The sequence below is a fragment of the Dipteris shenzhenensis genome, chromosome 28 (genome assembly GCF_047967505.1).
Source record: "Dipteris shenzhenensis isolate YYH24624 ecotype China chromosome 28, Dip_SZ_1.0, whole genome shotgun sequence".
Taxonomy (NCBI): domain Eukaryota; kingdom Viridiplantae; phylum Streptophyta; class Polypodiopsida; order Gleicheniales; family Dipteridaceae; genus Dipteris; species Dipteris shenzhenensis.
In genome coordinates, this window is record NC_141623.1 from 25,296,368 (window position 1) to 25,311,606 (window position 15,239).

The 15,239-nt window shown below is 42.2% G+C and overlaps 1 protein-coding gene across 1 annotated transcript; it reads right to left on the bottom strand.

Moving 5' to 3' along the window:
* Positions 1-8,333: 8,333 nt before the first annotated feature.
* Positions 8,334-14,969, bottom strand: LOC147883370 (uncharacterized). The gene is made up of 8 exons (XM_087399412.1): positions 14,439-14,969; positions 12,864-13,054; positions 12,564-12,681; positions 12,272-12,473; positions 12,090-12,189; positions 9,314-9,623; positions 9,165-9,222; positions 8,334-8,977 (listed from the first exon to the last, which is right to left on the bottom strand). Exons 1-8 carry the CDS (start codon positions 14,686-14,688, stop codon positions 8,698-8,700), a joined length of 1,509 nt encoding a protein of 502 aa, XP_087255538.1. The 5' UTR covers positions 14,689-14,969; the 3' UTR covers positions 8,334-8,697.
* Between the last annotated feature and the right edge of the window lie 270 nt (positions 14,970-15,239).

Below are 15,239 nucleotides of genomic sequence, written 5' to 3' on the forward strand. Positions count from 1 at the left end.
ACATTTGCTTCCCTTCCATGGGTGTACCCTACCAACACAGATCTCAAACTATTGCATAGTCATAGTCATAAGCGTGTATGGAACCACGAGGGGAGAATTTTGCCATCAACACTTAGTGTTTATAGTGGGACTGCCAAAAAAAGAATAGCGAGTGAGACACATCCCTAGGTAGTCATGTTGGGTGCATAGTGTGGTCTTGGTGTCAAAACACATGTGCTATGGTGAAATTGGTATTTGCAACTTACTTCCATTAATTCACCTTGGTTGTAGAGGAGGATGTGCAGGTTCTATGCAAACACTAGAGCATGGTAAAGGAGTGCAAACATGCAACTGAAAGATTAGCAACCACATGAGCATATCACTAAGCAATTCTTAGCTGAATCTAAGAAGTCAAAAGCACATGCAAATAACATGCCAAACCACATATAGAGCTTTGCTAAAACATTACCAAACCAATCACAAAAGCAAGCAGTGACAAAGCACCACTAAAGCATTGTCATAGCACTGAAAAGCACATGTAAAGCACTACTCAAATAGAAAGAAGAGGACAAGCAGCTACAAGTAGAAAGTACGAGAGGAAGATGGAGATCACGATATTGAGAAAGAAGATGACGATCATCAAGAATCACCACACTTTATTGAAGAAGAATGGATAATGACAAAGGTACATAGCCTCTTGTCTAGAGCACCTAAGGCATAATAGGACGGATTGGAACAATAATGAACAAAAAGACAGGTTGGAACTGACCACAAAACAACATTCTACCACTTCCATCAATCACATAGATGAACCCGCTCTAATTTGGTCAAGCTTAGCTTTTACTACTTAGCAAACTTTGGGTTCCTCCAATAATGCCATTGGCATACCAGCTTGGCACAGGGACCATATAGGGATTGTATGTTGGTAAATGGTAGGGGGAGCATCTCTCATATTTGTGTAACTCCATGCAAACACATCCTTGTATTCCATGAACAAAGTCTTAATTTCTTGCAACTGGAAGGGTGTCACCACTTGGCTAATTTTGATTGGTCAAGGTGCCTCTTTTGTTTCCATGTTAAGATCTTGTGTGGGCTTGGGTATGAGGTTTTCTATATCGATCTTCCTCATTGTACTTGGGGGTTCCTTTTTCTACCTTTCACCCTCTTTGTCTTCCAAAAAGTCCTATGGGTGCAAGTTTCTATATGATTTGCTCGACCTGCATATTTTCATTGAGCACTGCTATCACTACTTAGAATAGGTCAATCTCTTTAATTGGTCTAATGTTCATTTCCATAAATCTAGTTTCCACATCTTGGGGAAGTTGATGATGAACTTTTAGTTCTTGAGTCCTACACCTTCTTGGATCTTGTCTTGGGTTGGTGGGTATCTTTACTTACGTATCCTTGTGGAACAAACATCATTGCCATCATCTTTGTGACCCAATCATGCAACACTTTAGTGCTCTTGAGCAAGGGCCTACTAAGCAACAAGGGGTGTGCATTCTCCTCCCACAACAATCACCACTAGACTGATGTGTAGTGTATCCCACATTTTGTGATTACATTTTAGAGCATTCCTTGAGGGATGCCTCTTGTCATTATACATCCAGGTAGATCTCGTGCCTTTTGTAGCTGTGGAGAATCTTAACATTCTCCTGCTACCTTTTCTCTTCATAGCTTGTAGTTCCTTCAAGGCTTCAGATCATAGTTGTTGCTATCGAATCTACTTAGTCTACTCAACACAGAGTCTCCTAGGCCTAGTCTCCTTTGGATAGCATTTGTGGGGTGGGACATGCACATCTTCCTACCCTCAAATCTACACATGCTAGGCCATTGGTCTCCAATTCTAATGGTAAGATTCATGGTACTACTTGGACAATTTATATGCTACCATTGGTCCTAATTCTTTGGGCCTTTTAGAGTTGGATTAAGGGGTGTCATGACCTTCATTGTGCCAAAATGAGTCTTTGTGACCGGATGGCTTCATGACAGTCATTTAGGTCTCAAGTATGTCATGGATCTTGGCAAGCTGCATTGTCTTCATGGCTCCCTTAGCTTAGAGTTTCTTTAGCTACATGCAGATAAACCATGCACATGTGTGCGAGAGATTGCAATTGAGTATTCATGTTGCCTATTAGTTGTTGCAAATGGAATTAGTGGCTCATGGACCTTATCTAAAAGCCAAGCACATGGTCCAATAGCAATCTAGGTTCATGGTAATGCATCTTCACACACAGGTGGCAGCTTGTGATTGCTTACCACTGGTCGACTACCTACCCTTGCCTACCTATGCAGTACAATATGCACGGTCAAGCAGCAAACAGTCTTTGAGTAGGATTCCATTAAGCAAATGGGTGCCACTCAACTCCACCAACCTATTGGATGGAGCTAAAAACTTGATTATGTGCCCATGGTGAGAGAGCATCTAGCAAAGTGGTTACATCTACAAATGCAAATCTTATTGTTGTCTCAACCTCGAGGTTTTTGTTTTCCGCCTTGCATGTGACCTTTGACCTCAAGGTTTTGCCTCTGATTCTCGACCATGGCTCCTTTGAATCTTGAATCAGCATGTTGGACATATAATTCTATTCGTTGAGCTCGATATGAGTCAAACTCTTCGTGCGTAGATCATGCATCTCTTCTACTAACTCAATCACCCGATTTTTTAGCTTTGCTTCTCGTGGCTCGACTTTGAGTCATCGGAGTGGGCAACTTGTGAGGGTTCCCAATGTTGAAGCATGTGGTTTATGGCCATTGCTATGGGGTTTCCCAAATTCCTTGAACTTACTATGCATCGAGCCCTCTTTAAAAAAAGTAAATAGGTCAGGAACATCTATGATTTGTGTTAAGCTTTCCTTCTAGCCTGCTCAAACTCCTTGTTGAGCTTTGATAATTAATAGAGATTCCATTGAATGGACTCAAGTTCTCGCATTTGGGCCTAGACTACTGCAATCCTTAAGCTAACTCTAAAGGCATGATGAATTCCAAGCTATAGTCCATGCAAAAGGGAGGGGAATAACATGGAGGGCACATGGTCAAGCCAAATGGCATGACATTGCATGCATAGGCTCTCTACTCGCTGATGAATGCATTCATATGCTTAGTTGAAACCCACTGTAGCATCCATGAATGAGTACAATTCGTATCTGACTACTTGGTCCAAAATATTATTTGCAAAGGGGATCGAGAAGAGGTCAAGTATGGTCTGTACATTGAGCTTGTAGTATCTGTAAGGGTTTAGTGCTTTCCTTACAGACCACTATATTCTTATGCATCACTGCATTGTAGCAGGAACTCGTAACCAAGTTAAAGTTTCGTTTCCTTGCAAAAGTGTAGCCTTTCACCAACGAAGAGCATAAAAATCTCAGATTGCACATAGGCATAGGTACATACAGAACTACAAGGTGATACTTATCTGTCAATAATATATTATTGCATTAAACATGAGTAGAAAACTAATGCCTCATCACAATATCAAAGAAGCACAGTATGAATGAAACCTTATGCTAACACAAAGACTAAGATGCTAGAAAGTAGGTCACATTATAAATTTTTGGTAAAAAATTTATACTATTACTTCCAAACATGATAGCTAAGAAGCACAGAATTCTACTCAAAGAAAAAGTGCTAGATGCAAATCTTGTTAATTAGAAACAAATCTAAATCGTAACACTAAACCTTAGGAGCATAGAATGAGTAATAGCTCAAACTACACTCAAAAGGGTAAATCATGTTAATGAGAAACAAATCTTAAATCCAAACACTAAACCCCTATGATCATAGAGTGAGTGATAGCTCAAACTACACTCAAAAGGGTAAATAATTCACATTAAAGAGAAACAAATCTTAAATCCAAACACTAAACCCCTAGGATCATAGAATGAGTGATAGCTTAAACTACACTCAAAAGGGTAAGATGCTTAGACATAAAGTGACTCAAAAACAAAAACACGACCAATCATGCACATGCAAAAGATACTCATATTAGTTCACACTACTCTTGATATGTAGTTACTTCATCGTTGCTCAAAGGAAATAATGTTTAGATGCACGGGAAAAACAAAGAAATACGAAAGTCAAAAAGCCAAAAACACAAGAGGGCATTGAAGTAGGCAGAAAAGCATGCAAGCAAACTATTGTAGCTGAAGGTGTGAAATATAAGACAAGTTTTTCATAGAAGGAATATTTCATTCTTCGTACGAATAATATTTAGTACGAAATAACGTGACCCTATTCATGATTCGCATATTCTGAAATTCACAAATTTGAACTCAATTTTTGATTTTTTGGTTAAATAAATGCAACCTACACAGTCATAGAGGTGTAGGGTGCTATGCATGTCAACCACCTGATAAGAGTAAAGAAGCAACCAAAGAGTTGGAGATTCCTACGCTTCCCATCTAATGATGATGATTGCATGTTGGTTTCTTTAGAGGGGCCTTGCAAGATATAAAAGAAAGGCCATACCAAGGAGCAATGCATGCATGTTGAGAACTGTACTTATTCTTTTTGCACCTGTAAGAAAGGGCCCAAGTGTGAAAGCATCGTGTCTTTACAAATGCAAGTCATTGGGCCACCATTTAGTAAGGGACAAACGAAGGTTACAATCACTACTGCTAATAATAACCCCAAGCCTAGGGCCTCTAAGGTGCTATAATTTATATTGTGTAGTATAGATAGAATCAACTATGCATTAGGAAAAAAGGGAGCTCATTTTGGGGCCCTGTAAGAAATTCACTATTTTCTCTTTTCTCTCTCTATAAAAGCAAGAAAATATGGATACTTGCGTGAGAAATGTCAGTGTGAAAAGGAATAAATATATTCTTTCACATGCTTTACATTCAATGTTCATATAAGAGCAACACTTTTCTGTGCAGAATTTGGTGATTCTGACACTGCAAACGCATCCGGAACGGCCCAAAACCCCAGAAATTTCCAAAGGTGCCAAATCGCGTTTTGCTGCAAATCCCACTTTTCGACCTTTTTTGGCCGTTTCCGGGCCTCCGGATGTCCGATTCCAGCGTTTCCAGTGCTGTTCCGGGGGTTTTGGGCCGTTCCGGACGCGTCTGCGGTGTCAGAATCACCAAATTCTGCACAGAAAATAAATTTTTAAAAGATTCAAATTAGATCACCTCATTAATGTGACATGCTTCTATGAACATATAGTACTATTACTTTTTCTTATTTTCATCTTCTTTTGTTGAATTTTCAACGTTACGTTGGCCCACTCCTGATTGGTTGAGAGCCTATTTTCTCTCTCTTCTAAAAGGCCCCAAAATGAGCTCCCTTTTTTCCTAATGGCAGTAATCATTGCATCCTCATGAACGATGTAGTCCTTTTGTATAGCAATATGTCACCTTTCATGTTCAAGATATACTTATTGTTGCTGATCTAGGATGGCCATGTGTGCTATGATGTTCATATTGTGTAATCAAATGCAATGGCTTGCAAAATTATTACTTAGGGCTTAGTTAAATTTTTGTGCACAAGAAAAACTATAAGATTCCCATTGTATGCAATCTAGCAAAAGTCGTATATAGCTAACTAGCATTGCTACTAAGCTACTAGTCAAGTAACCAGCACTACTAGCTAGCTATATGGCAATCTAGCACTCGTATGTAGCAAGAAATGCTAGCTACCTATGTAGCAATGCTAGTTAGTTGGATAGAATGTCTACCTAGAACTACTATTTGTTTGAATCTACAACTGCTAGCTAGTTGTATAACAATGCTAGTTAGATAGAAATCATTGCTATTTAGCTACTTGGAAGTGCTATTTGTTTGGACATGTGTTTCACATTTCTAAGCTTCATACGTGCTCATCTTGTTAGAGATGTCATCTCCAAGTTCATTGAGTGAGGGCCTTGCTTGTGGGTCTAACTGCCCATGTGAGGAAAGTGAGGGCCATGTTAAACTTTGTGGGTTTGCCCACCCGAGAGAGGTAGAGAGAGAGAGAGATGAATGCTGCCCAGTCCACGATAACATGGAGGAGGCATGGGGCAGGTTTGGGCTTGTTGTGGGCTTGTGCTGGGGCCTACCTAGTGATGCTACTAGGCTGTCATCATGGCCACCTAGTGGGCACCCTAGTTGGGGGTCTTTTATGGCACCTAGTCCCTAGTCGATCAAAGTGGAGGTTGAGAAGGTAGCGGCCGTCTTTTGGAGTCCAAAGAAGGGTATATACTTTGAAGGGTGTTTTCATATCAAAGGAGTGGATTGTGTGAAGGCCAGCTTCTAGGAGGTCGAAGGAAGAATCCTCTGAGCCTTGTCTTCTATCCTTTCTCCTCTCTTTCTTCCTTCACACTCCTTCTACCCTCCTCCGACGATCCTCCCCGTTCTTTCCATTTTTACCCCAATGCAAGAGCTGATAGAAAACAAGGTGAAGATTCCCGTTTTACTCACGTTCCTTGTCAACCATCAACTGGACGGGAACAATTATGGTGTTTGGCGTGTCATGATGGAGTTGGTATTGCAGTCCTATGACCTAGTGGACTTCATTTTGGTAGGTGTCAAAAGGCTAGATCTCTTTGACGAAAGTTTAGGTATTGTGGATCAAAAGGAAGCCAAGAATCTGGCTCAAATTTGGGACCGCGTCAATGCAAGGGTATGTTCGTTCATCTTCCTGAACTGTACTCCAATTATTAATCATGTAAAGCACATGACAGCAGCCAAGAGTATTCGAGAGCATCTAGCCTCCCTATGTAACAAGACTTTCCCTATAAAGAGGATCTCTCTTGAGGTTCAAATGAGGATGTTAAATCCTACTAAGTCTTCCTCTATGCAGGAACATATCAATAAGCTTCAAGAATTTCAACAAGAGATACTTCAAGCCCGGAAGGAGATATCATCTGAAGATATGGCCATTACTTTGCTTTCTCATCTCACTTCCGAGTACTCTACTTTTTCTTCTTCATTGATCACTAGTGGCAAGATGAGTACTCTCACTTGGGAAGAACTGGTGCCTATGGTGCTGGATCAAGAGGAGCGATTTCAAAGTTCCTCCCCTAGCAGTGACTCCGATGCTCTGGCAGCTTGACAGCCAGGAAAGAATCAAGGTCGTCAAACCCCTGATACGATGACCAAAAGCAAAGGAGGAGGCACTTAAGGCGGAGCGATTATGTAATCACGATGGCGAGAAAGGCCATTACTAGAGGAAGTGCCCTTATTGGGTCAACAAGGGTACCGGTTCTTCTAAGGGTCCATGTTCTTCAAGGAGACACATAGAGAGAGAGAGAGAGAGAGAGAGAGAGAGACATGGATGCTGCCAGTTGTCGTAGAGAGAGAGAGAGAGAGAGAGAGACATGGATGCTGCCCAGTCCACGACAACATGGAGGAGGCATGGGGCAGGTTTGGGCCTGTTGTGGCCTTGTGCTGGGGCCTACCTAGTGCTGCCACTAGGCTGCCACTAGGCTGCCATCATGGCACCTAGTAGGCACCCTGGTTGGGGGCCATTTGTAGCCCCTAGCCCCTAGTCGGCTGCACCTACCAGCCTAGTCAGCTGCCCCCTACCCTCCTAGTCAGCTCCAGCCTAGTCGGTTGCCTAGGGCTGGGGGGGGGAGCCTATATATAGGGTTCTTCTTCCCCCCATTTTCTCCATCTCAGCAATCACCACCCCTCAGTTTAGCAGAGGATTTCCCCAACAGTTGAGGAGTTTTCCCTGAGATCCTTGTGCAAGTCTCTCTTGGCTCTCTTGTTTTCAGTTTTACTCTGAGTGTTTGCTGTCTTCTCTCTATTTTTGCTCAGCACCGCTGCACTTCTCACACATCTATGTTATGTTATGTTTCATGGAACTAGTTTGCTTATCGTCTCCCTCAGCTTGAGAAGCTTTGAGAATTGCATGTCGCTTGTTTTTCCTCTAAAGGAAATTGCAGTGCGAGTGGTGGGCCACTGACTCTCCCTCTTACATTGCCTCTTTCAGCTAGCTTCAACAGCATCAACTTTCAAGAGTTGCGATTGACACTGCAAAAATCTCTCTTGAGAAACACTTGACCAAGACAATCGTGAGTTTTCTAGGAAGTGTGTGCATTTGCATTTAGAGCTATTTTGAGTACAATATAGTGCCTAGGTGTTACTCTAAATTGAAGAACTGATTGAGAAAGTGTCTATTATATCCAACATTGTGTGTAGTCATGTTTCGTGAAAGTGTTAATTATGAACAACCTTGTGTTTGGTGAAAATGAACTTCTGAAAATAGAGGAATTGAGTACCTGCAGTACAAATGCAAGGAGAAGCAGCCATTCTTTATGACACATGATATCAATCCATGATATGACACATGTGGAGGAAAAAATAGAAATAGGTCCTAGTAGATAGAAATGTTTGGAGCGTGTGAAGCTCACATATCTAGTGAGTGCACGCTTAAAAGAATCAATACAGTAAATATGTACAAGATAAAATTGTGGTACCTTAAACTCACAAAGCAAAACATCTATTGCCACTCATCTGAATTGGAAAGAAATATGATCTTTACACCTCTGTTTCATCTTCTCTCCTACATAATGGAGACACTTTTCTATATTGTTGCATTTGTATCTCCAATGATTATATTCCAATATTTATCTCTAAAAATAATTCGTCTCAAAACAAAACGAAAACTGGAAGCGTATATAGCTGTAAAACAAACAATTTCAACGAAAAAGTATCATAAAGTGTTATAGACCACCTTCAAAAAGCAGCTATGACAGATTTGTCAACCCTAACCACGAGTGTGCCAATGGATGGATCAGCCCATGCTGGAAACTGTTGTCTCACCTTCTGCAGCAACCTGACTTTCAGCTGCACTAAGTTCAGTGTTTGAAAGCATATCACAAGTAGATGCATACTCAAATGTTCCCATCATCTCTTCCATGCCACAAGCCATGGACATTGTCTTGTTATCAGCACACTCTTCGTGTCGTGTGTAAGGCACAGCACCATAATTTGAACTTGAGAATCTCTCGCCTGGAATTATCGATTGCTCTAGGGACTGTTTCTTTAAAAAAAATGGAGACTTTGATTGTACCCTGACATCCAAACAAAAAGCTGGCTCAGAAATGAGACTACCAACAAGCCATCAGCAGTGTCAAGTTGTACCTATCTTATCAAGATAAAGCCTAAAATAAGCAACTACTAAGCTATTGCTGACTGTGCTCATTGTCTAGACTCATTGTAAGGAATGAGGGGAGAATCCTTTAGGACATATGAACACACCTTTCCCTGCGCCTTTCAAGAAAACGGGCCAATGATGCCTTCCTTGCCTGAGGTAAAGCTATAGGCACAAAGGAAAAGAGCTTCAGTACCTCATATATAGTTTCATTCTTTCAACAATTCAATGGAAATATTCAGTCAAGAGTTCATACGTCTAGGAACTGCAGGCAGTGAGCTCGATGCTGAGGAAGGCGTATCTGGCTTCAAACATTCAGGCATTTTGTTAGCAGGTGGAGGGCATTGACTGACTTCAACAGCTGCAGGTTGACTGCCTGCAATATTTTGCTGCAATTTTTCTGGTGGAGTGACAGATACATTTTGGCCATGCTGTGGTGAGCCTGCCATACTCTGAGAGATGATAGCATTCAACAATCCACATGGAGCATATTGGCCTGCAGGTGAATGTAAGCCATTCATTGGCCTTGAACTCCCACTCCCAGCAAAATGCATAATTTCTTGAGCCTGCAGAGAATCAACAAGATTAATCTACATACATTTAACTGGCATGCAACCCATTGAGATGGAAGCCATCATGAGGGTGTACAAATATGTGGGGAAGATAAGACAACGGACATGCATCATCTACCACTGTACGCTTGGCAAAGTACAAAAGACAAACGAAAGCAAGATTCTCTCTTCTAGTCAGGCACAAGAATCCGAAAAAGGTTCAGGAGATGGAATGTGGAGAAACTACTAGATTTTCCATCAGACGATATGCTAATTGTGGATATTGAGTCATATATTGTGGACGTGCTAAAGATAAAATGGTAAGAGATTGCCAAGAATAACAAACTAAAGTATTATTGCACTTGCATCAATCCAGCGTGTTGGGAAACATATAAAGCAACATCAGGGCGCACCGCACCCAACCACATATTGTCATTCCCATGCCACCCAAGACAAGGTGAGCTATCACAAATCTTCACTCTCTCTCCCATGATTTGGCCATTCAAACTGGGGCATGAGTGGTCTAGAAAGAAACAATCAACTATGAACATTATGTGAAGGTCATGACATTGAAGATGGGATCCTAGTTGCATCCATCACCGTACGTCCTTGGAAGGCCAATGAGACGTGACCTATGTGACCTAGCAAGAACATTACATTTGTCTCCTCTGAGGGATCAGAGGGGTCGGGTTTTGTGCATTTTGTCACAATTTCTCATCTATGCTCAAATAGAAGACATAAAAAGGCACCTAGGAGATGAGGATTTCTATGGCTGACCTCAAGAAGTTGGGATAGATTGGTACATTGGGTAATCAATGCTGGAAAGTGCACTCTAATGTCCGCGTAGACTGGGTATGTGATTGAGAAGTCGTTCACACGCACAGTGATGAAGGCCACAGGGGTGGCACAGAGAAGAGCTAAATGGATGGAAGAGTGGGAAATACCAGCTGCCAGTGTCCCAGAGGATGGAGCAGAAATTAAAAATGTAATGCAGAAAATGCTACAAAAACTAGGGCCAAAAATGGACTTCTACGAACAAAACATCAATCAAATGGATAGGTATGAAATACAGGATTTTTATCTTGGGGAGGACATATCATGGTACAAACAGCATTTGAACTCTAAAGTAGGACCAGCTCCCATGAACTAGAGGTGGGGAAGGACAGGTGGACAAAGACCTAGAACCCCCCCAAAATGCAAGACTATAAAATTTGTCCCATAAGGGAGATCAAAAATGAGGAACACGCGCTCCTCCATTGCCGAGCAAATGCACACATCAGAGAAAATCACAGCAGCAATGCCACCATCCTGAAAACCTTCCTGGGGATGCCGGCCCAGGAGCTAGGTGCCTGCATAAAGGAAATCGTATGATACGGAAACAAAGTCCTCGACAGTGCACAGCAGTTAGCTAAATACATGCTTGCAGCATAGCATACCAAGCGATATATAAAATTTTCTGAGACTTGTGGATGTTACGAGCCACTATCGTTTTGATAGTGGTTACCAGTCTGAAGGGTCTTCACAGGACTTTAATACGATCATATCGCATCATCTCTCTCTCTCTCTCTCTCTCTCTCTCTCTCTCTGTGTGCCTGAGGCAAGGTTGCCAAAACTTGCAGAGAATTTAAAGTTGCAAAAGATAAACAAGAGCAAATCATGCAGGCCAGATAAATCATAGACGGGAAGAGTAAACTCTTAGCACATATACCGTAAGCACGTACGGCACAATGCCAAAGTAGACTTATCACTCATATGTTTACATGATCATTCTGCCTCTAAGACTGAGATAAACAACAGGTCTCATACTTATACGTTTGGTATCAGGATTCACAGTTTTTGGATGATAGAGGTTGTGTACATCTGTCTATTTCACCCTGCCCCATATTCTGCCATGGGTCATATTGATCCACTCACAAGCCATGTATTTTGTTGGCTCAGGATCTGATTCATTAAACTTTTTCCAAAGACATCATAATTGATGTTCATCTGATTCTATGAAATCTAGTCAAATGATCCAGTCAAATGATCCCATATTTAGTGTTCAGTTCTTCTGGAAAACCATCTCTTAAATTTAAGTTAAAGCAATCCAGCAAAGCCCTCCTTGGTTTCCCTATCTCTTTGGTTCTATTTGACCATCCTCTCCCATCACCCTTCCTTCGCAACACGTGCATGCGCACATAAACCAGACTAAGGATCAAGTTTGAAAATCATTACAAGGGAATTGAAGGAGTAGACAACATCGCCTGAGCAACCACAGGGCCCAAGCTTTTAAGAGCACACTCCAAATGGCTACAAAGATTAAAAAAGTTCCAGTATGTCAATAGCCCTGAAGACCTAGAAGGTAGTTTAAAAACTTGCAACTGCACTTGCAGATTTAGCTCCATGTAAGGAAGTCCTAATCATGACGTTCTATACTTGACCCCTTAAAGTCCAGAAACCCCACATAAAGTATGCACTAATACATTTTTATAAAAATATTACCTTCTCCACAGAGATCTCGTCATACACATTAACATTGCCCGCATAGAATATAGTAAGTTGTGCACTGCTTTGCTTTCCTGAGGGATCAGATGAGAGCATCCTGTGACCAAGGATATAGTTTAGATAAAGGCCGAACTACTATCAACGAATGATCTGAAATCCATTTGAGCAGTATATTGTACCTTGTTTGTGTTCCAGCTGGGAAACCACTGACCGAAGGAACTGGAAAATATGAACCTAAGGGTACTTTTCCAACAGACCGGAGCAATGATGAAACATCACTGTCTACTGTTGTCACCGCTTGAGCTCTCAAAGCAGGAACAGACAAAATCCGCTCTTTCAAATTTGATGAAGAAAGAGAAAGCATAGTTTTAGGCACTATCCCTGCAAAACCAGTAGTGAAGTGAGCAGATCAGCAGCACTCTTCAATCGCTTGGGCAGGCATGTCCATTGTAGTATTTTCATGCCACCTACCCTGTGCTACAGACTGACTATCAGCTTCATGGTTTTCATAAGTTGCAAAGTCCTTTATCTGCATATTTCCATTGTTGCCATGGTGTCCTGAAAGCTGATGGTCCAGAATAAAGTTTTGCTGCATGAACATAACATTATGTTTGAGCCAAAAAAGTCATAGAAAATATCAGCAATGACAATTTCAGCACAAATTTTCACTATACCCCAATGCTTCTTCAGAATATCAAAGCCCTCAACACTCTAGTAGAGCAATAACAAAGTATGACCAGTGACCCCAATTTCAGCAGGAGTTTTCAGTACCTGACTGCATAATGCATGTCCCTGGTTGTTATTGAAAAAATCCTGCATGTGAGTGGAATGCAGCAAATGGGAACCTAGGTGATCTGGATCATTCTGAGCACTTTTCTCAGCAAATCTTTCTTCCTGCGAATTTCTGAGGGAGAGAAGTTGCTGCATGGTAACAGCCTTACTCCATACAGGGCGCCTCATACCTGAAAGGACACCAACCAAACGCTAACATTTTTGCATTTTGAAGGAATCTGCATACCACTTGCACGATCAGATACTGAGTCAACACAAGTTCTTTCCAGTGTCCACACAGTCTCTCCAGGGATTTGTACAAATATTGTGCCATTCGTTACAAGCAGGCAAGGAGCCTTGGAGGTTTACAATTACTTCAGCATTCATGTTCTGCCTCGATCTGCTATTAACAGATGTGGTTTTAGAAAAGATAGAAGCTCACCTTAACCTAGACTAAAGCAATTGAATGCACACTTTGCTGTATATCAGATATATGTCGCTGACATCCAAACACACTAACGAGATGAACATGACGACGTAACATCCTTCACAAAAACAAAAAATACGAACGTGCAAACATTCTAAAGACAAAAAAAAGAAGAAAAAAACTGTCAATGAGTAATAAAGACCAGAAGGACCACCAAATGTACTGGTACCTTCTGTGAGCCATTCAATTACTATAGTCTTGTACGAAAAAATCATACTATGCCAGAAGTTTGAAGCTGCCAGAAGCTTAAAACTGCATGTCACACTCCTTAGTATATCTGCTCCCTGTTAAGGAAGACAGATCCTGGTGGAAGGTGGAGAGAGCGCTCCTAAAATGAACCAGCATTGAGCAGGCGTTATGACCCTGATCTGGCTCATATATGTGGGCTCCACATGAACACCACCTAAGAAAGGCACTGACGCATAAAGACACCCTACGATGGCTTTACAGAAAAGCATGCATCCTGAAAAATAAAAGCCAGAACTACGCTTCCCTTCCATGCGTCGATCCAAATGGAGCTAATCGTAATACAAAGTTCATCCAACCTCGAATTCAGTCTATGATTAAAAAATGGAAACGGTTTATTCTACTTGCATGACCAAATAAGGATTACCAGAAAAAGCGGATCTACTGGCTGTGCGTTCTGGTTTGAGTCATTGACGTGAAGCTGTGGGACACCAGTGACCAGAGCAGGTCCTGAGCCACCAGCACTACCCTTACTTGGCACGTGACCAATGCTAAGCTTAGCTTATACACGTACAAAGGAAGTGCTACTGGCAATGCTACTGTCGGAAAGCCAAACAACTAGCCAATTGGCTTTCATATGCGGAATAAACGACCCACAAAGCTTTAAGATATGCCACTATCCTTACTGAGGTATCATCCCCTAAGATCGCGTACACCGTTTGATCCTCAAACAGTCACCAGCTACAGAGCAACTGAATGACAGTTCCGAAAACATGTATTCCCAAAAACTTTCGGTAAACGTGTGAGAGAAAAGACGTCACGTGCTGCTTAGATAAGTAATATCATTCAGGCGATTATGCAGCATATCCCGTAATTTATCCAAAAAAGTTAAGAAAACTCGCCCTTTGAAACGAAATTCATCGTGTTCTGATCGATCGCTGTTCTCGGCCTGGTGAAAGAGGCACCATTCGAATCATCGTGAAACAGATGAGAAGGCGGAATCTCCAGCGCTGCCATGGCGGAAAAGTAGTGATTTCCCCGGCGATCCTCTGCGCTCATTTCAGGGAGTCCCAAGTTCTCTCTTTCCAATTTGCATCCAGAGTTACGAAGCCCGAGGAAGTCCCTGGCGACGACGTGCTGCTCTCTCGCCATGTGAAGGGGGGTGATGGTGAGATGGGCGGGAACTAGACGAAAGACATGGAAGGAGTGTTTCGAAGCTAAAGGGGGGGGGAGGCTAAAGGGAAGGCAATTGGAGAGAGGGAAAGGATGAAAGGTCGATCTTTAAAGAGAGGAGTGTCGAGAGCTGAGTGAGGCAAGGAAGAAGATGTGGAAGGAGGAGATTTCGATCAAGGGATAGAGGAGTCCGCCATAGCCAGACCTCGAGCTAGAGAAGCAGCTGAAAAAACAGAAAAACAAAGCAAAAATGCGGAACCGTGAAAGGCTGCTGAAGCAACATATACAAATCGTCGAAGACGACGACCTGATGACCGTCTATCGCCCGTTGCTCCCTCCACTCATTGGCCGGTGTCTTCCGGTGTGGAATCCGTACCGGTTTCAGACACGTGCGCCTTTGAGCTGTCACCGCCGCGGACCGGCTTTGCCAGTTACCGTACTTTTGATGGGAGCCAATTGAATAAGTGGGTGACCGGCCGGGCCCGCCTCCCCCCGTTGCGGGGGCCCCAGCCGGTTGCCCCTTTACTATA

What these genes read in the sequence shown, in the direction of transcription:
- LOC147883370 (XM_087399412.1), bottom strand. Translation starts at nt 14,688, where the DNA reads ATGGCGAGAGAGCAGCACGTCGTCGCCAGGGACTTCCTCGGGCTTCGT. An exon ending in GATGAATTTCGTTTCAAAGG is followed by an intron (nt 13,055 to 14,438) that starts GCGAGTTTTCTT and finishes GTGTCCTTTCAG; the next exon opens with GTATGAGGCGCCCTGTATGG. An exon ending in CTTGAAAGGCGCAGGGAAAG is followed by an intron (nt 8,978 to 9,164) that starts GTGTGTTCATAT and finishes TTTGGATGTCAG; the next exon opens with GGTACAATCAAAGTCTCCAT.